Source organism: Nerophis ophidion, linkage group LG12, assembly GCF_033978795.1.
Source record: "Nerophis ophidion isolate RoL-2023_Sa linkage group LG12, RoL_Noph_v1.0, whole genome shotgun sequence".
Classification (NCBI taxonomy): domain Eukaryota; kingdom Metazoa; phylum Chordata; class Actinopteri; order Syngnathiformes; family Syngnathidae; genus Nerophis; species Nerophis ophidion.
Genome location: NC_084622.1, coordinates 32,946,011 through 32,967,719, shown reverse-complemented (window position 1 = coordinate 32,967,719; position 21,709 = coordinate 32,946,011). Strand labels below are relative to the sequence as shown.

At 41.0% G+C, this 21,709-nt stretch overlaps 1 protein-coding gene across 4 annotated transcripts in view; it reads left to right on the top strand.

Annotated features, from left to right (window-relative positions):
• LOC133563322 (homeodomain-interacting protein kinase 3-like) overlaps positions 1-21,709 on the top strand; it is a 72,330-nt gene that overhangs the window by 43,748 nt on the left and 6,873 nt on the right. The window contains exons 5-16 of one of the 4 annotated variants that reach the window (XM_061917391.1): positions 4,236-4,359; positions 9,263-9,382; positions 10,846-10,932; positions 11,103-11,287; positions 12,446-12,614; positions 14,722-14,842; positions 14,991-15,085; positions 15,302-15,453; positions 18,406-18,546; positions 18,642-18,986; positions 19,391-19,552; positions 19,681-19,955. In XM_061917391.1, coding sequence (XP_061773375.1) covers positions 4,236-4,359; positions 9,263-9,382; positions 10,846-10,932; positions 11,103-11,287; positions 12,446-12,614; positions 14,722-14,842; positions 14,991-15,085; positions 15,302-15,453; positions 18,406-18,546; positions 18,642-18,986; positions 19,391-19,552; positions 19,681-19,955 — 1,976 coding nt within the window. Of the gene's footprint in view, positions 1-4,235; positions 4,360-9,262; positions 9,383-10,845; positions 10,933-11,102; positions 11,288-12,445; positions 12,615-14,721; positions 14,843-14,990; positions 15,086-15,301; positions 15,454-18,384; positions 18,547-18,641; positions 18,987-19,390; positions 19,553-19,680; positions 19,956-21,709 lie in introns of all 4 variants that reach the window. The other 3 variants (XM_061917392.1, XM_061917390.1, XM_061917393.1) reach the window with 3 other exon arrangements.

Sequence of the window (21,709 nt, the reverse complement as noted above, 5' to 3'; positions counted from 1 at the left end):
CAGAAACCTGACTGATCTAGAGAAGGTTTGTGTGGAAGAGTGGGCAAAAATCCCTCCTGCAGTCTGTGCAAACCTGGTGAAGAACTACAGGAAACGTTTGACGTCTGTAATTGCAAACAAAGGCTACTCTACCAAATATTAATGTTGGTGTTCAAATACTTATTTTCAGCTTTATCACACAAATGTATAAAAAATCATAGATTGCGAATTTTTGGGTACACTCGAGGGAGTACTGGAAAGTGCTCCCCCGGGTGATTCCCGTGTCCTACTGGGGGACTTCAACGCTCATGTTGGCAACGACAGTAAAACCTGGAGAGGCGTGATTGGGAAGAATGGCCGCCCGGATCTAAACCCGAGTGGGGTTTTGTTATTGGACTTTTGTGCTCGTCACGGATTGTCTATAACAAACACCATGTTCAAACATAAGGGTGTCCATATGTGCACTTGGCACCAGGACACCCTAGGCCGCAGTTCCATGATCGACTTTGTAGTTGTGTCATCGGATTTGCGGCCTTATGTTTTGGACACTCGGGTGAAGAGAGGGGCGGAGCTTTCTACCGATCACCACCTGGTGGTGAGTTGGCTGCGATGGTGGGGGAGGATGCCGGACCGACATGGCAGGCCCAAACGCATTGTGAGGGTCTGCTGGGAACGTCTGGCAGAGTCTCCTGTCAGAGAGAGTTTCAATTCACACCTCCGGGAGAACTTTGAACATGTCACGAGGGAGGTGCGGGACATTGAGTCCGAGTGGACCATGTTCCGAACCTCTATTGTCGAGGCGGCTGATTGGAGCTGTGGCCGCAAGGTTGTTGGTGCCTGTCGTGGCGGTAATCCCAGAACCCGTTGGTGGACACCAGCAGTGAGGGATGCCGTCAAGCTGAAGAAGGAGTCCTCTCGGGTTCTTTTGGCTCATAGGACTCCGGAGGCAGTGGACGGGTACCGACGGGCCAAGCGGTGTGCAGCTTTAGCGGTCGCGGAGGCAAAAACTCGGACATGGGAAGAGTTCGGGGAAGCCATGGAAAACGACTTCCGGACGGCTTCGAAGCGATTCTGGACCACCATACGCCGCCTCAGGAAGGGGAAGCAGTGCACTATCAACACCGTGTATGGTGCGGATGGTGTTCTGCTGACTTCGACTGCGGATGTTGTGGATCGGTGGAGGGAATACATCGAAGACCTCCTCAATCCCACCAACACGTCTTCCTTTGAGGAACCGGTGCCTGGCGAATCTGTGGTGGACTCTCCTATTTCTGGGGCTGAGGTCGCTGAGGTAGTTAAAAAGCTCCTCGGCGGCAAGGCCCCGGGGGTGGATGAGATCCGCCCGGAGTTCCTTAAGGCTCTGGATGCTGTGGGGCTGTCTTGGTTGACAAGACTCTGCAGCATCGCGTGGACATCGGGGGCAGTACCTCTGGATTGGCAGACCGGGGTGGTGGTCCCTCTCTTTAAGAAGGGGGACCGGAGGGTGTGTTCCAACTATCGTGGGATCACACTCCTCAGCCTTCCCGGTAAGGTTTATTCAGGTGTACTGGAGAGGAGGCTTCGCCGGATAGTCGAACCTCGGATTCAGGAGGAACAGTGTGGTTTTCGTCCTGGTCGTGGAACTGTGGACCAGCTCTATACTCTCGGCAGGGTTTTTGAGGGTGCATGGGAATTTGCCCAACCAGTCTACATGTGTTTTGTGGACTTGGAGAAGGCATTCGACCGGGTCCCTCGGGAAGTCCTGTGGGGAGTGCTCAGATAGTATGGGGTACCGGACTGTCTTATTGTGGCAGTCCGCTCCCTGTATGATCAGTGTCAGAGCTTGGTCCGCATTGCTGGCAGTAAGTCGGACACGTTTCCAGTGAGTGTTGGACTCCGCCAAGGCTGTCCTTTGTCACCGATTCTGTTCATAACTTTTATGGACAGAATTTTTAGGCGCAGTCAAGGCATTGAGGGGATCCGGTTTGGTGGCCACGGGATTAGGTCTCTGCTTTTTGCAGATGATGTAGTCCTGATGGCTTCATCTGGCCGGGATCTTCAGCTCTCACTGGATCGGTTCGCAGCCGAGTGTGAAGCGACCGAAATGAGAATCAGCACCTCCAAGTCCGAGTCCATGGTTCTCGCCCAGAAAAGGGTGGAGTGCCATCTCTGGGTTGGGAAGGAGACCCTGCCCCAAGTGGAGGAGTTCAAGTACCTAGGAGTCTTGTTCACGAGTGGGGGAAGAGTGGATCGTGAGATCGACAGGCGGATCGGTGCGGCGTCTTCAGTAATGCGGACGTTGTATCGATCCGTTGTGGTGAAGAAGGAGCTGAGCCGGAAGGCAAAGCTCTCAATTTACCGGTCGATCTACGTTCCCATCCTCACCTATGGTCATGAACTTTGGGTCATGACCGAAAGGATAAGATCACGGGTACAAGCGGCCGAAGTGAGTTTCCTCCGCCGGGTGGCGGGGCTCTCCCTTAGAGATAGGGTGAGAAGCTCTGCCATCCGGGAGGAGCTCAACGTAAAGCCGCTGCTCCTCCACATTGAGAGGAGCCAGATGAGGTGGTTCGGGCATATGGTCAGGATGCCACCCGAACGCCTCCCTAGGGAGGTGTTTAGGGCACGTCCAGCTGGTAGGAGGCCACGGGGAAGACCCAGGACACGTTGGGAAGACTATGTCTCCCGGCTGGCCTGGGAACGCCTCGGGATCTCCCGGGAAGAGCTAGACGAAGTGGCTGGAGATAGGGAAGTCTGGGCTTCCCTGCTTAGGCTGCTGCCCCCGCGACCAGACCTCGGATAAGCGGAAGATGATGGATGGATGGATGGAGATTGCGATTTCTGGATTTTTCTTTTTAAGTTATCTCTCATACAGTGGACATGCACCTACCGTTAAAATTTCAGACCCCTCCATGATTTCTAAGTGGGAGAACTTGCAAAAACGCAGGGTGTTCAAATACTTATTATATATATATATATATATATTTATATATATATATATATATATATATATATATATATATATATCTATCCCTTAGAGATAGGGTGAGAAGCTCTGCCATCCAGGAGGAGCTCAAAGTAAAGCCGCTGCTTCCCCCTATTAGAGGAGCCAGATGAGGTGGTTCGGGCATCTGGTCAGGATGCCACTAGACCGCCTCCCTAGGGAGGTGTTTAGGGCACGTCCGACTGGTAGGAGACCACGGGGAAGACCCAGGACACGTTGGAGACTATGTCTCCCGGCTGGCCTGGGAACGCCTCGGGTTCCCCCGGGAAGAGCTAGACGAAGTGGCTGGGGAGAGGGAAGTCTGGGCTTCCCTGCTTAGGCTGCTGCCCCCGCGAACTGACGTTGGATATGCGGAAGAAGATGGATGGATATATATATCCATCTTCTTAAGTTTGTGTATGTATGTATGTATGTATGTATATATATATATATATATATGTATATATATATATATATATATATATATATATATATATATATATATATATATATACAAAAACGTAAATGTAGTAAATATGTCATGCTTTTATGTTACTTGAAGAGTAGTTTCTGCCCAAAAGTTACTGAAAAAAGCAGTACTCACCACAATAACCAAAGTGCCTACTGCACATGCCATAATACCATTTAACTGAAACTAATATTGACTAATATTACTTGTACATGCAACACAATTCATGATACATTTTTTATTTATTTATTTTGTTGGCTAGTTATAGTAAAACAGTGGGATTTTCTTCTGAACATTGTAGAAGTGATCATTTAAAAATATACAATTATAGCTATTGATCGAAATAGTGTTGCTTGTTAATGTTAATCTCTTTCATGTCTTATTAAATAATTTGAGTTATTTTGAGAATTAATTATTCTGGTCAATGTCTGCCGGCATGAGGATAAATATCATTAATTGTTGATACTGAAATATCTTTAAAAGTAAAATAAGTGTATCAAATTGGTATCTCTTGGTATTACTCTGAATTAGACCTTGGCTTCCGAAAGGCTACTGACCCATGGTCTAAAGTCAACTACCTGTACTTCGAAGAAATGGCAGTTCACTAATAAATTAAATATGTTTTTGTATTATACATTGTTTTACTCAAGCATTTTACAGTATGTTTTATTTTAAACATGGCAGTTATTTTGGATACCCGGCAACTAGTTTAAATGCTGACCATTTGTTGCTAAGCAAACATATTGGAGCAGTCCTGTAAGATGATCTCTTGTGAAATCTTATACTTGATATGCTTCTTAACAGCCTCTGTTTTTTCTTTTTCAGAGCTCCAGAGATTATTTTGGGCTTGCCATTTTGTGAGGCTATTGATATGTGGTCACTGGGATGTGTTATAGCTGAGCTCTTCCTCGGCTGGCCTCTGTATCCGGGTGCTCTAGAGTATGACCAGGTAATATTCTTCACCAACACACACTTACAGCTCATTTATCAAAGTCACTATTGGTTGAGAAGAGGAAGTACAGACATCCCAGCAGTCACCCCATTGAAAATTAAATATATAACCCAAAAATGCAAATTCCATACTACAATTGGAGTTGTAATTTAATAGTATACCAATACTAAAGTTTTCATTACGCCCTTAATTATTTTGTTAGTCTCCTCCTTAGGGCTGCAACTAACGATCTATTTGATAATCGATGAATCAGTCGATTATTACTTTGATTAATTGATTAATCGGATAAAACAGAAAAATACATTTCTATCCTTTCCAATACTTTATTTAAAAAAAAACGCATACGGGAAACCATGTCCTTTCAACTTGCCAAACATAATAACAAGGCAAGTGTTAGAAAATGTATTTTTTGTTTTAATAAAGTGCACCATTGTCATGCACAATAGCAATAATTTTGCTTAGGGGAATTTCAAACCTGCCTACTACCTATTCCAACCATTCTGCAATGTTGGATGCTGAATGTCTTTCCTTTAGTGGCATGGTCGTAAGGCAGATTGACTTCATGCTCCATTCGTTTCCAATGTAGTGGCATGTATTGCCAAGGTAGGCTTCCTTGCCTACACTTGTCCACACATCAGTGGTCAGAACAATTTTGCTCTGGGTGGCTTTAATGTCAGTTTTCACAGCTTTAAATGTATGCTCATACTTCCTGTCCATCAGTTTTGTAAAATGGGTCCTCGTGGGAAGAGTGTATCCAGGGTTGAGGACGTGGGTTGAGGACGTAAATAATTTTTCTGAAACTATCATCCTCCACCATTGATAGTGGCCTCATATTTAGGACATTATCAGTCAATGCAGCCGCTTGCTGTGGTGTGCACACATTCCTTTGGACCAAGTCTCTAATGCTGGCTTATTTCTTTCTGAAATGAGAGAAACCATATAATGAAAGTTCATAGTAGCAATATTTACATGTAACTCAATACATACTTACCGTATTTCCTTGAATTGCCGCAGGGCATATTGTATGCGCCTGCCTTGAATTACTGCCGGGTCAAACTCGCTTCGCAAAATAACTAGCGTATGCTTAGTATTACCGCCTGGTCAAACTCGTGACGTCACGAGTGACACTTCCCCTGTCATCATTTTCAAAATGGAGGAGGCTGATTTCAATACCGGTAATTTGAAATCACATAAAGGGAAGAAGATTAAGAGCTATTCAGTAGGATTTAAGGTCCAAGCTTACATCACGCTCAAACTTTTATTGCATGCCTTTGGTAAGTGCTGGAGTGAGAATAGGTTTTAAAATAATTAGCGTATGCTTACTTTTACCGCATGCCTTTGGTAAGTGCAGGAGTGCGAATAGGTTTTATTTAATTAGCGCCTCGGCGGCAATTCAAGGAAATACGGTAGTTGATTTATTTAATAATTTTTGATGTAAAAGGCACATTTTTTCATATCATGGTCACTGCTGCCTAGGTTTTATTGTTATTTTTACTGTTATATTATTATTCTTATGTTCCTTTTTTATTTTTATTCTTATAGTAATATTTTCTCAATTAAACCCCTGTTATTTACTTTTTAAATTCGATCTCAATTCTGTACACTGCTGCAGGAATTTAAATGTTACTGAGGAAACTCCTTGAGGGAATCAATAAAAGTACTATCTATCTATCTATCTATCTATCTATCTATCTATCTATCTATCTATCTATCTATCTATCTATCTATCTATCTATCTATCTATCTATCTATCTATCTATCTATCTATCTATCTATCTATCTATCTATCTATCTATCTATCTATCTATCTATCTATCTATCCATCTATCTATCCAGCTATCTATCTATCTATCTATCTATCTATCTTTTTATCTTTCTAGCTATCTATCCATCTATCTAGCTATCTATCCCACCACATTAAAAAAAAGCTAATTGAAATAAATGGACATTGGGGATGCAGCATACACCAATAGTAACACAGAAATGTAACTCATCAGATCAGAACTGAATCAGATATTGTACACGTTTCTGTTGTGAATAATAAAGGATTCATTTTAGGCTGCCTGTGAATAATAGCATGAAATATTCCAGCACCTTCTTAACGTTTATATTACTAAAGCATCACTCAAATATTATATAGCTTTATCGGGTCCGGCTACATTGATCCATTATGAAACCAACCTGAGATATATTTCTGTCCATTATGTTTATCTCCAAATTGGTAAACGTGCGTTTTCTTTCTCAAAACGGAGTCAAATGGGCTGGAGACACATTATCAGCCCGGCGTTGCAACAAAGACATAACGTTTACGTTACTCACAAAAAAGCTGAACTCATGAATGCCTGTTGCCGCTCATAACAACACAGAAAATGAAGACCTCGATCTCTCCAAGAAGTTCCTAACACTGAAAGTTAAAGGCCTACTGAAACCCACTACTACCGACCACATAGTCTGATAGTTTATATATCAATGATGAAATCTTAACATTGCAACACATGCCAATACGGCCGGTTTAGTTTACCAAATTACAATTTTAAATTTCCGGCGGAGTTTCCTGTTGAAAACGTCGCGGAATGATGATGCGATGATGACGCATGTTTGTGACGTTATTGGTTGGAGGGGACATATTAGCTCAGCACCACTTACGGCTAAAAGTCGTCTCCTTTCAACGCGCAATTACACAGTATTTTGGACATTTGTGTTGCTGAATTTTTTGCAATTTGTTCAATTAATAATGTAGAAGTCAAAGTAGAAACATGTAATTGGGAAGCTTTTAGCCTTTAGCCACACAAACACATGGTGTTTCCTTCTTTAAAATTCCCGGAGGTGAAGCTTTACTATGGATCAGAGCGGTCAAGCAAACATGGATCACGACTACGTGTCAACCGGCAGTTTTCGGTGAGAAAATTGTGGAAATAAGTCTCCTCTTACCGGAGATCAGCGGAGCCAGCGTTCTCCTGCTGCCGTGACATCTCTCAGAGACTCTGGTGTCAAAACACCCGTGGCTACACCCCTCCGATTTTAAGGTACTCTTTAACTCACTAAAACACTAGCAACACAATAGGCAGATAAGGGATTTCCCAGAATTATCTTAGTAAATGTGTCTAAAATCATCTGAATCGCTCTCACTTGCCCTCGCCTTTTTTTTTCCTTTTTTTTTTCTTCTAGGCCATCACTCTAAATTTCCTCATCCACAAATCTTTCATCCTCGCTCAAATTAATGGGGAAATTATCGCTTTCTTGGTCCGAACAGCTCTTGCTGCTGAAGGTTCACATTATAAACAATGTGAGGATGTGAGGAGCCCTCACACCGGTGACGTCATCGTCTGCTACTTCCGGTAAAGGCAAGGCTTTTTTATTAGCGACCAAAAGTTGCGAACTTTATCGTCGAAGTTCTCTACTAAATCCTTTCAGCAAAAATATGGCAATATCGCGAAATGATAAAGTATGACACATAGAATGGACCTGCTATCCCCGTTTAAATAAGAAAATCTAATTTCAGTAGGCCTTTAATTGATTGATTGATTGATTGATACTTTTATTAGTAGATTGCACAGTACAGTACATATTCCGTACAATTGACCACTAAATGGTAACACCCGAATAAGTTTTTCAACTTGTTTAAGTCGGGGTCCACGTTAATCAATTCATGGTAATACACACAACAGTTGCTGCAGCGCTGCCTTAAAAAAAATCTCTTCCTTAACAACATATTAAAAACAAACAAAGACGGACACAACGGATCAATGTACTCGGAGTATGGACTTAAAAAGTTATGTACCGTGAGTTTTTTTCTTCATCCATGGATCCAACATGCTTCCTCTTAAGGTGCTCCCGAAGCGATGTCGTACTTATGTGCCACGCGAGGTCGATGCTGCACGTTTTGCAGGAAATGGTCTTCTTTGCAGTGTTTAGGGTGAAGAATTCCCACACTTTTGACAACTTAGGTCGTGCCCTTCTCTCCATTGCACCTACACTATCGCTCGCTCCTGTTTTCCTCCGCCATTTTTCGAATGTTTCCAGACAAAGGATACGGCTTGGTTACATGAGCTGCACATGACACACATCATTGGCTGGCTTACTGCCGCCTGATGTTTTGTACTTTTTTGCACTTATTTTGATTATTGTTTCTCAGCTTTTTGTAAATGTTGTAGTTCATAAATAAAGGTTTAGGAAAGAACGAAAGGAAGAAGAATGGGGAAAAAAAGCCTCAGCGCATGCGCACTGCATAAATCCAATGAATCGATGGCTAAATTAATCGCCATCTATTTTTATAATCGATTTTAATCGATTATTTTTCGCAGCTCTACTCCTCCTTGATGTCTGTTTCACTGTATGACAGAATTCCCACAAATCCAGCATGACATTTGGAAATTATTCTTGGAAATATGTGACAGTCCTTCCAGTTTTGTGTGGTCTTTGTTACAACTGGGACTCCTATTTGAGCAGATTCACAGATGAACCCATGATTACATGTTTTCCTCATGTTTTCATATTATTAGGAATTGTTAAAGAAATACATGGACAATCTTCTCCATTTGCGAAAAAAATGTAATGCACAATCAATCTGTCCAACTGTTATAGTGGGCATGCCAGGACTCACTTTTGTTTGCACATTGCACCCAGAGCATGCTGCCTTAAGCCAAATCTCACTGCTGCTGCTTTACACAGCAACATGTATTTATAACTGTAAGCTTGGTCATAGACTATAGAGATACACAGAGATGAACCATTTACACACTTTTATTGCTCTCGAGTACAATGCTGTTTGGCTGGTCAATGTTTGTGTTGTGAGAAAACCAAGAAAAGAGTGTTTTTTCCCTGTCCATCTTAAACAATACACCACTGCATTTATTATTTTCTCTTTGCTGTAACCTGTTTTCTGTTTTGACTTGCTCAGATCAGATACATCTCGCAGACCCAGGGCCTTCCTGCGGAGCATCTGCTTAACAAGGGCACCAAGACCACTCGTTTTTTCTGCAAAGACTCAGACTCGCCCTATGCCTCCTGGAGATTAAAAGTACTTAAACACAAATCAAAATACACTAGATTGCACCTTCGTATTTTGTAGTTGTTTTTTATAGTTGGTCCAAACTAAACTTGGTCCTTTCACAGCATACCATAACCATAGTCTCTTTTAAAACAATGAGTTGGTTTCAAAAATAACTTGTTTCTCTTTTTTTATGCCCTTTTGCCCTCAATCAATACTCTGGTAATTAGGGTTGTCCCGATCCGATATTTGGATCGGATCGGCCGCCGATATTTGCCCAAAAATGCGTATCAGCAGGGCATGGGAAAATGCTGATCCAGATCCGTGTTTTCCAACGCACCGATTTAAATTATACATTCCACTTTTCTGCTGCTCCCTAAACTCCGTTCCGCATTTTCCAGCACACCTTCAAAACATCCACAAGTCTGCGTTCTAACTGTTCAGACGGCCGTGTGAATTAAAAGTTACGGTAAAAATGTCAGCTGTGTGGGATTATTTTACCCTACAAAACGAAAAAGATGAAGAGGTGGAGTGCAAAACATGCCACAATAAAGTCAAGCGTGGTGGTAAAATTGTAAGATGTTTTAATGATTCTTGCGAGTGAGAGGCTTTTTAGCACTCATAGATGAACACAGGAGCAGGCTGACACCTGAGCATCTTGAAGTGCTTGTCTTTGTTTGAAATAATCTCCCCATTATGCTTGGAATTCAATTGTTTGCCCCCGCCCCCTGACTGGGGCAAACAATAGAAGGGAGTGTGTAGATATATATACATATTTTTTTTTTTTTTAAAGTTTACACTTGTTCAAGAGCAAGTATTGATGTTGAGTTATATACATTTTATCCCACTCAGGTTGTTTGTGTGTTTTCCTTTTTTTTAATAATGTTTACAGCATTATTTGCACTTTATACTGTTCACTTGTTTACTGTTTAATGATGCCTTTTCTGTTTGTCATGTATAATTTTTGATATTTTGTGTTTATCCTTGAATACCAACTATTGTGTATTATTCAAACTCACCTAATTCAGCTGGCTAGTTATTATCAAGAGTACTAAAATCCTTTTCAGCATGAATCTGACAACTAAGTAGGCTAAATAACTTTAAACTTCAATACATGCTCGGATAGGCCAGTATCGGTATCATATCGGAAGTGCAAAAACAATATCGGTATCGGATCGGAAGTGCAAAAACCTGGATCGGGACATCCCTACTGGTAATACAAAGGTGAAGGTGTAACTGTAGTGGTTTGTTACATTACACAGGTCCCACCTTTGGAAGTGATTTCACCTTTCATGGAAAAAAGACCATGTATCTGATGAGCTCGTTCTAAATACTTTAAATTAATTTCAATACTTCAAATCAAAATGTAATGATTTACCAAAGTGATGGTGAATGTCTACATTTCATCCAGCTCTAACATTCTTTATTATAATACGATCTGTTTGCTCTTTGAGACTCTTAATTTAATTTTTGATACTGGTGTTTTTCTCCAGACAACAGAAGAGCATGAGAAAGAGACCGGACTTAAATCCAAAGAAGCCAGGAAATATATCTTCAGCTGTCTGGATGAGATTGCACACGTAAGTCCCAACAGGCTGATGATAATGCTCTTGTATTCATGTAAGTTTTACCCTCCTGATCTTATTTCAAAGGAACAGTACCTAACTGAAATACCTTATTAGGTAACTGGTGACCGTGATTGTCATATGAACTGTTCTTTCTTTACCATTTCATTGTATCCTCCTGCCAGGTGAACTTAATGCTGAGTCCTGACAACAGTGACGTGCAAGCTGATAAAGCAGACAGGAGAGAATTTGTCTCTCTATTGAAGACCATGTTGCTGGTCGATGCAGAGGACAGAACTGTGCCTTGCAACATCCTCAGTCACCCTTTCCTCACTATGACTCATCTGTTGGATCACCCCCACAGTACCCAGTAAGGCTGACTGACACAGACGCAAAGTGTGATGCATTTCATTTTTGCTTATTTCCCCTAATATTCCACAGATTCTAGCGAGCTCAAATATAAGACAAAATGTCTCCTTCAGTACACTACCCATTAGAGACAGTTAAATTATAAACCGGTCTATCGTAACAATTCAAAGAAAACCGCAAATGCGACCCCTATAGACCGGTGGCCACTATATCCAGGTTGGGAACCATTATGAGCCTTGACGAACAAACACAATGAAGCAGGAAATGTTTGGAAGCCAATGATTAGTAAATAACGATGACTCACTTAGATTTGTTGCTGCTTGTTAATTTGTTGAAAGATTTAGAAAAAAAATTAGGTTAAGTCCTGTTTGGCACAGGATAGAAAATGACATTTGTATACGTATCTGTGGATGTAAGTGTACGTATGGCACTGTATGCCAAAGTACGGAGCAGGTTCACCTAAAGCACAAGCGAGTATCATTGTTAATAGCTGTTATTTGTTAAATTATTAAACCAAAATTGGAAAGAACGCAATTCCATCCATTCTCTACTGCTTGTCCCTTTTGAGGTTGAAAGGGGTGCTGGAGCCTATCCCAGCTGCACATGGGCGGAAGGCGGTGTACACCCTGGAAAAATCGCCACTTCATAGCAGGGCCAACACAGACAACATTCACACTAGCACACTAGGGCCAATTTAATGTTGCCAATCAACCTATCCTCAGGTGCATGTCTTTGGAGGTGGGAGGAAGCCGGAATACTTGGAGAGAACCCACGCAGTCATGGGAAGAACACATAAAAAAAAAACTATTTGTATTGTAGCAAGTTTATCCTAAAAATATCTTTGTTAAAAAGCTGACAATCATCCACATAATGCATCATTACAGAAAACGATATACTAGTGGCTGCTATAGATAGTAAAAAGGGCAAAATAATTGGAACCAGGCCACATTATACAAGTGGCCACTATAGACCACTTGTATAATGTTACTTTTCTTTGCGGAATAGTACATTTTTGTGGTCGCTAACACAAGTTTAAATATCAAATTAGATGCCCAATCAAACGTCATTATTTAGCTGTAGCAGTAGCTTAACTGTGCACGTAAACTTAATTCATAGCATCTATTTTATTTAATGTCTACTCTGCTCTATTCTATTCCAGTGTGCAGTCATCTTTTCGGATCATGGACATGTGTCAAGGCCGTCCCAACAGCACAGTTTTTGATGCTTTGAACCAGAACACCATTCCTTTCTCAAGACCCCCTATAGGCCCGCCAACTGCTTCCTCTGTCCTCCCTCCAGGCTACAACAACATGCCAGTTCACACACAGGTGACATTTTGGAATTGTTCTGTTTTAAAAGCCATATTTTCTTTTGATGCTTTCTTTGCTATTTCATTCATATAGACACTAATCCTTTTTGCATTTTTGTATTGTACTGTATACAATGACAACTTTGGGTTAAACAATAAAACATTAGGATATTGGCAATTAAAATGCAGATATAAAAGGTAAATAAGTCTAAAGGTGCAGATCACTGTACAAACCCTGTTTCCATATGAGTTGGGAAATTGTGTTGAATGTAAATATAAACGGAATACAATGATTTGCAAATCATTTTCAACCAATATATAATTGAATGCACTACAAAGACAAGATATTTGATGTTCAAACTCAAACTTTTATTTTTTTTTGCAAATAATAATTAACTTAAAATTTCATGGCTGCAACATGTGCTAAAGTAGTTGGGAAAAGACATGTTCACCACTGTTACATCACCTTTTCTTTTAACAACACTCAATAAATGTTTGGGAACTGAGGAAACTAGTTGTTGAAGCTTTGAAAGTGGAATTCTTTCCCATTGTTGTTTTATGTAGAGCTTCAGTCGTTCAACAGTCCGGGGTCTCCGTTGTCGTATTTTACGCTTCATAATGCGCCACACATTTTAAATGGGAGACATGTCTGGACTGCAGGCGGGCCGGGAAAGTACCCGCACTCTTTTTTACGAAGCCACGCTGTTGTAACATTTGTTTTGCTGAAATAAGCAGGGGCGTCCATGATAACGTTGCTTGGATGACAACATATGTTGCGCCAAAACCTGTATGGACCTTTCAGCATTAATGGTGCCTTCACAGATGTGTAAGTTTTTACCCATGCCTTGGGCACTAATGCACCCCCATACCATCACAGATGTTGGCTTTTGAACTTTGAATATAATTTGAAATGTGGACTCGTCAAACAACAGAACACCTTTCCACTTTGCATCAGTCCATCTTAGGTGAGCTCGGGCCCAGCCAAGCCAGCGGCGTTTCAGGATATTGTTGACAAATGGGTTTGGCTTTGCAGAGTAGAGTTTTAACTTGCACTTACAGATTTAGCGACCAACTGTAGTTACTGACAGTGGTTTTATGAAGTGTTCCTGAGCCCATGTCGTGATATCCTTTACACACTGATGTCGGTTTTTGATGCAGGCGGTCCTGAGGGATCAAAAGTCCGTAATATCATCGCTTATGTGCAGTGATTCATCCAGATTCTCTGAACTTTTTGATGATTTTGATGGACGGTGTGGCGCTGTTGGGAGAGTGGCCGTGCGCAACCCGAGGGTCCCTGGTTCAATCCCCCACGTCCGTTGTGTCCTGAGCAGGACACTATACCCTTGCTCCTGATGGGTGCTGGTTAGCGCCTTGCATGGCAGCTCCCTCCATCAGTGTGTGAATGTGTGTGTGAATGGGCGAATGTGGAAGTAGTGTCAAAGCGCTTTGAGTACTTTGAAGGTATAAAAGTGCTATACAAGTACAACCCATTTACCATTATGATTTTACGGACCGTAAATGGTAAAATCCCTAAATTCTTTGCAATAGCTCGTTGAGAAATGTTGTTCTAAAACTGTTGGACAATTTGCTTACAAAGTGGTGACCCTCACTCCATCCTTGTTTGTGAATTACTTAGCATTTCATGGAAGATTCTTTTATACCCAATCATGGCACCCAACTGTTCCCAATTAGCCTGCACACCTGTGGGATGTTCCATATAAGTGTTTGATGAGTATTTGTCAACTTTATCAGTATTTATTACCACCTTTTCCAACTTCTTTGTCACGTGTTGCTGGCATCAAATTCTAAAGTTAATGATTATTTGCAAAAAAAAATGTTTATCAGTTTTAAGATCAAATATGTTGTCTTCGTAGCATATTCAACTGAATATGGGTTGAAAATTATTTGCAAATCATTGTAGTCTGTTTATATTTCTAACACAATTTCCCAACTCATATGGAAACAGGGTTTGTAGTTACCCTTTATACAACAATAGTATCCACTTAAAAAAAGTACTGAAAAGTGGTTTTAACTCCCTAATAAATTACAAATTTGATGTCACCTCCTCATATTATGCTACCATCTATTGTTCTCCTACTGACTGCTTTTATACTATTTCAATGCAGTCTGTTACCCAATCCGCTCCTTCAGTGTTGCATCCTGGGATGGCTTTAACAGCGAGAAATGGACAGTTTGGATGCAGTGACTCTTTCCCACCTATTCTTCTCTGCCCTTCCAACATCCAAGGTACGCTTCTAGATAGTTTGGAAATAGTGATTTGCTGGGCTGAGAACGTTTTTGCAAAACTGTTCCAGTGTTACTCCAAAAAAAGTAATTGTGACAAACATTTTCTGATTAACCTTTGTTTTTTTTTTTGTTTTTTGCTCTTCTGAAGGTAACCTTAACCAATCAGTCGGGTACTCAGTTCCCCTGCTACCTCAGGCACCTCCAATACAGCCCCTTCCAGTGAGGCCTAGCATAATAACGCAGGTAAGGCACAAATTAAAACTTTGCTATTAAAAATTGTTGAACCATTCAAACTGCTCCTTTCTAAGTCTAAATGCCATTGGAAACCTGGGGAAAAGCATTGTTGTCCTTTTTTAAAAAATGTTCTAACTTAACATAAGGCATGACTGTAGTTGATCTGGCATTTGGGTCAATTCCTGATCAAATCCACATTTAGAATTTCTTTCTCTTGTCCTATAGCCACCCTGGTCTAGCAGGGGTCAGCAGCTCTTAGTCCAAGCTGCCTGGCCACAGATGACTGCAGTGGGTGTGACTCCTTCTCACCCGGTCCCGCCAGCCCAGTCCATTACCAATGACCTCATAGCCGGCCCTCCAAGGATCAGCAACTGGGGGTAAGTTCCTGAATTCCTTGCTTATCAGACAATTCCCTTTTGCATTCATTTGGAAGTCCTTATCCTACATTTCCAATTTTCAGAATTAAATATATGTTTAAATCTACATATCAGCGGTCCCCAAAGTACGACCAGCGGGCTGGTTCCGGCCTGCCAGCGTCCGTAATCTGGCCCCCGAGACGTTCAGAGTTGTTAAAAAAAAAGAAGAAAAATACTACTAATTTTATAATTATTAATTATTTTTTTTTATTTTTTTGTGTCCAGCAGCTCAGGCAAATCATATTGTTGATGTAAATGCCCATAACTGCTGTGCAGATTTACAAAAGAGAAGTGTGGGATACTTTTTTTGTTGCCTTATTCAGGGTTTCTGCAGAACATTAATACCGGTAGTCCTTAAAATGGATTTTGCGAAAATTAATGCCTTAAATTTTAAAAAGCATTAAATACAATGTCCAGAGGCATTAAAAATGCAATACAATTGTCGGACTGGGCTGATAATGCGATAAATGAAAATGAACCTAATAGCGTTCCGGACGCCGGTCATCGTTAATTTGCTACGTCTGTCTGTGTGTTTCTTGTCTTCCTCTCTGGCTTTTAGATTGAATACAGGATGTCTGATAAGGTTCAAAAGAACGCTGTCTCCATAGCGGACACTCTCATGGATGGCAAAATTAAACTGCTTAGCCAATCTTTCGTCACCGTAGGCATGTAGCTTTCAACTCTGACATTGTGTTAATAAGGAAGTTGCGCTTGTTTCAGACGCGACTCTTCAATTTCAGTTTCCAGTTCGACACACACGCTATCTCAGGTAGTATTGTCAACGCTCATGTCGCAGGCATCTTGCGTGACCAACGGTGGCTTAGGATGGACATACAAGGCAATTCTCACAACAGACCACAACACTTTTATTCTCTGACATTCCCACAGTACCGTATGTTTCGGATTATAAATCGCTCTGGAGTATACGTCACACCGGCTGACAATGCATAATAAAGAAGGAAAAAAACATATATACGTCGCACTGGAGTATAAGTCGCATTTTTGGGGGACATTTTTTTTATAAAATCCAACAACGAGAATAGACATTTGAAAGGTAATTTAAAATACATAAATAGTGAACAACAGGCTGAATAAGTGTACGTTATGTGACGCATAAATAACCAACTGAGAAGGTGCCTGGTATGTCAACATAACATATTATGCATAGTAAGAGTCATTCAAATAACCATAACATATAGAACATGCTATACGTTCACCAAACAATCTGTCACTCCTAATCGATAAATCCGATGAAATCTTCTTCCTCGATGTCGCTTCTAAACAACTCTGCCAACTCCAAAGGTATGCACCGCTTTCTGTGACTTATAATAATAATAATAATAATAATCTGAAAAATATGGTAAATGAATAATAGTTCCTCTAGCTGTGTGACACATTATATACATAACTTGCTATCTACTGTACCCATTTTATACAACTATGAGGGAGTAAAATACAATATATTCATTGTTTATATGTCTCAGCTTATTTTTAATGCATTTACATGGCTTATTGGCATTTTTCCAAGTATAATTGCATGACATGTCTTATTCTAAAATGTTTAAATCAATCATCTATTTTCAAACACATGCAGCGTTGGCATTCCTAGTCTGATGTTGATTTATTATTCCATAAAACGTTTTAACTTTTTGATTATATCCTGATTAAAATGTGTATCCTCATCTCCACTCTGTGACTATTTTAAGGCATGTTGTCAGAAGATATGCATTTGTTTGAAGAGCTACATTTTAATAGTTACTTCTGGGTAGATTATATTGATCAACTAATTCACAATTGGATGTTTATGTAGAGGGTTTAAGTTTAATCATTTTGCTTGAAGTTACACTATGATAATTGACAGGCGCGGAGTCTTTTAATTGAATATTGTCTACGGCCGGTGCACAGAGTCAGTACACCAGATGCTTGGAATGCTACATCCTGTGAACGTGCTTATGTTGTGGCGAAAGTGAGAAAATTTAAAAAAACGTGTCTGAAAAATTACAAACGGCAAATTTCAGGAAAAATGGCTAGCTGGCTAACTTATCAAAACTTGGTTGAAGCCTGTCTATGGTAAATCCAGAGTCTGGCATTCTGCAGCATGTGCAAAAAGACCTCCAAACTTTGTTCAATGGGCATCAATGTGGTGAAATCACACACACTATTAGCTAATCATAAGTCAGCGATTAAAGGCTGGCAACAGTTAACAGGGCCACATTTTTTGGCATGACTAACAAAGGTATTTCTGCTGTGGCCACCACATCTGTCAGCTGCTGCTACCACTACAGAAAAATAAATAAAATGAAATTCTCAGATGAAAGTCTTGTGAGCAGGGTTTTTTTTGTCCCAACATACCTCATACGCACCTGGGACCTCATGTACAAAGCTTATGTACCCACAAAAATCTGTCGTACGCCCTTTTTCACAGCAAAGATAAGATGTATCAAACCTGACTTTGACGTGGTGGATACTGTGGATATCTAGCTTCACACAAGTGGTGGTGGGTAAAAGTTAATGGAAAAAAGTTCCAACTTTCCCTCCTCAGACTGATTGATGTGCCCATCAGAGACATATGAAAAATTAACCCCCAAACCCCACACATTCGGGCTCGGGGACATTTGATTTTAACAATGGATAAACAAGAGTGAAATGATTTTAATAGCGCTGGCTTTTTTAAATGAACAATTATTTTCACAAAAATAAGCTCGCTCAGGCCAGCAGGCATACTCTATGAACACATTTTGTTTTAAAATACACAAATTAGTAGCAAGAGAGATCAGTGTTTCAGCTTATATTTATTGTGTATTCATACATACCTGTTTATTACAAAGAAATAAAACACTTACAAATAAAGTATACCCTCCACCCCAACACACTTTTTGAAATCTTATTCAGGAAAGTACGTCCTCACAACAGGCATTACAGACCATTGATTCAGCAGCCTGTCCTGACCAATCAGATGCCAGCTGTCTCTGCACATCAGACACTCAACATTGGCATTGCACATGTTGTGTGGCCCCAGCCAACTAATAAAAGAAACAGGCAGCATCACAACAGGTGAGTTTTTTTTGCTCATTTATGCAATAATTTGCTTCTGCTGTTTCAGTCACACACAGCATTTCATAATTTTTTTAAATTATTTCCTTTAATAGGAACCTATCCCACCCAATTAACATCCACGCATCACAGTGTCGATCTCCCAAAATGGCCAATGCTGTCGGTCTGGGAGTGTTAGGAAGTAGTCAACCTCAGAGGGAAGTTCCTCAAGTTGAAACCCAGAAGCAAGAAAATCCAAACTCAAATGAGGAGAAGCATTTTTCTGAAGAGGATTTGAACTGCCTCAAAGAGGATGCATCAAACAAGGACTTAGAGCGAGATGTAGCACTTCTCATGGATGACACATCAAGTCCGGCACCCAGCATAATAAGCATCCACAGCGAAACAACAGATGGTGAAGAAGGGGAGGAGGACAAACCACAACTGTGCTGTCTGGGGAAGTGAGTACCTTTTTATATGTTGGAGTGAAAAAAATTAAATCCCTTTTGGCGCAGTGGGATAGTGGCTGTGCGCAACCCGAGGGTCCCTGGTTCAATTCCCACCTAGTACCAACCTCGTCACGTCCGTTGTGTCCTGAGCAAGACACTTCACCCTTGCTCCTGATGGGTGCTGGTTAGCGCCTTGCATGGCAGCTCCCTCCATCATTGTGTGAATGGGTAAATGTGGAAGTAGTGTCAAAGCGCTTTGAGTACCTTGAAGGTAGAAAAGCGCTATACAAGTACAACCCATTTATTTTCACACTTTATGTTGGATAAAATGGATTTGCATATGATCTCCTGTACTCATATAGCCACATTGGAATTGTGGCTTCCAAGAACAATAACTTGTTTTGTTCTCAATGTAGGTGTGGAGAGCAGTGTGTATGTGAGGTATGCAGAAACACCAGTGTGACAATGGAAAGAGTGTGTTCCCTTAGCAGTCCTGACAGCAGCCTCAGCACCAGTTCTTTTGCATCCAACTCTGTTCACTCCAGCCCGTCGGCCTCACCCTGCAAAACACACAACAGGTAACGTTGTAGTTTGTGGCTGTTTGTTGTCCAAATAATTTAGGTGCCCGTTCACCGATGCAAAGTACAGTCACACACATATTTTACTGTACCAACTATGTGGATGTATTGTTATCTTCTGTGTCCAGTATGTCTGAAGATGATGGTCATGAGAGTGGCTGTGAAATAGTAGAGGGCTCCCCAACGTCCAATACGTCGGCATCTCCTCATGGCAACAGTCCGTGTTTTTTTCTCGACAGTGGCAATCACAATAGCCGCCCAACCTTTGCCGCTTTGGTAGCACCATTACCATCCTCTGCAGTGCAGAGTAGGAGTCCTCGGGATGTGAGGACAATGGTGGTTCCACCAATGAGAATGCACAATAACAACATACAAGGGACAGGGGAGCATTTACAGAGAACAGGTATGTATTTTGATTGTTCTACAGCCCAGAACTATTTGTCTTGTCTTTGTGGTATACCGTTTTATTTTGTCATCAAATAGTCTTCATGGTAGGGTCCATGGTTTTAAATGTTGTACATCCACTTGGGCTACAGTCATGGTGACATTTGCTTCTCATCAGTGTTCTATTCTAACAGCTCAGTAATAAAATGACATAATTTTGCACCATTGAATCAATCAGGATTGTTGAACAATCTTAAGGGATTTTTTTTGCCAATACGTTTATTTAAATCTCCAGCAAAAGTTTGACCGAGAGGTCTGCAAAATTTCATGGATAAACAATGTCATAATGTTGTTTTTCCTAACTTGTCAACTTAGACCTACACTTGAAATGACTTTGGTGCTGTGGGCCTAATAGTGACGATTTAACCACAATCCAGTATTTTTAGAAATTGTTATTACAGGCAAAGACTGTCCTCTATTTTGTATGTATTCACCTTTACCAACATACCCAAAGGTTTCTGGTGTTCTGTCAACTATGCTTTGGGTGTCCATTCTGCAGATCAGAAAGAACCAATAGGGGCTCACCGCCCCCTAGTGGGCAATAGAAGCCTAAACAGGTGATCATAATTAAGCTGAGGCCTGACCTCACTTCTTATCTGTTTCTCTGAGATGCATCGAAAGTAGTAATATTTTACTTTGCTGACTGTAATGACTTTCTCTCCATCAGAGTGGCATTCAACAAAACTGAGTTATCAGAGGAAAAGCCAGAAGTCTTATTCCTACATATCATAAATATACTTTCAAAAGCTTCTGTACAGTAAATGTATCACACTGCATAATGTAAAATGCACTGTAATACATGTCATAGTAATAGTGACAGCAAACATGTGAACAGCCATTACTCATGGTAATTCAAAAACTACTTTGAAAAACTGGAGATTGAATAAAACTCATTGGAGGGAAAGATGGATGCATTTCTTAATGAATTTGTTTCTTTTTGTGTGGGGGTTTATAAGAAAAGATGTGTAATCAGTTTTAAATTTCCACTTTCCAAGATGCCCATCCATCCATTTTCTACCGCTTATTCCCTTTTGGGGTCACGGGGGGCGCTGGCGCCTATCTCAGCTACAATCGGGCGGAAGGCAGGGTACACCCTGGACAAGTCGCCACCTCATCACAGGGCCAACACAGATAGACAGACAACATTCACACTCACATTCACACACTAGGGACCATTTAGTGTTGCCAATCAACCTATCCCCAGGTGCATGTCTTTGGAAGTGGGAGGAAGCCGGAGTACCCGGAGGGAACCCACGCAGTCACGGGGAGAACATGCAAACTCCACACAGAAAGATCCCGAGCCTGGATTTGAACCCAGGACTGCAGGACCTTCGTATTGTGAGGCAGACGCACTAACCCCTCTGCCACCGTGAAGACTTTCCAAGATGCTTCTTTTTTAATTGAACTGCATAGGAAAAACAACAAACATCTTTAAACGATGAATTGATTGAGTTTAGTGGCCTTTTGCATGTGCTTTGTCAATGACATTTGTTTTTGTGACATGCTCCCACATTCCTGGACTGAACAGTTTTTTTTCAAGGTTTAAGAGAAATTCAATTGAATTGCTTTTACTATTTTAAGTGGTGGTCCACAGCAGTGGTTGTCAAACTTTTTTCAGTGATGTACCCCCTGTGTACATTTTTTAAATTCAAGTACCCTCTAATCAGAGCAAAGCATTTTTGGTTGAAAAAAAGAGATAAAGAAGTAAAATAC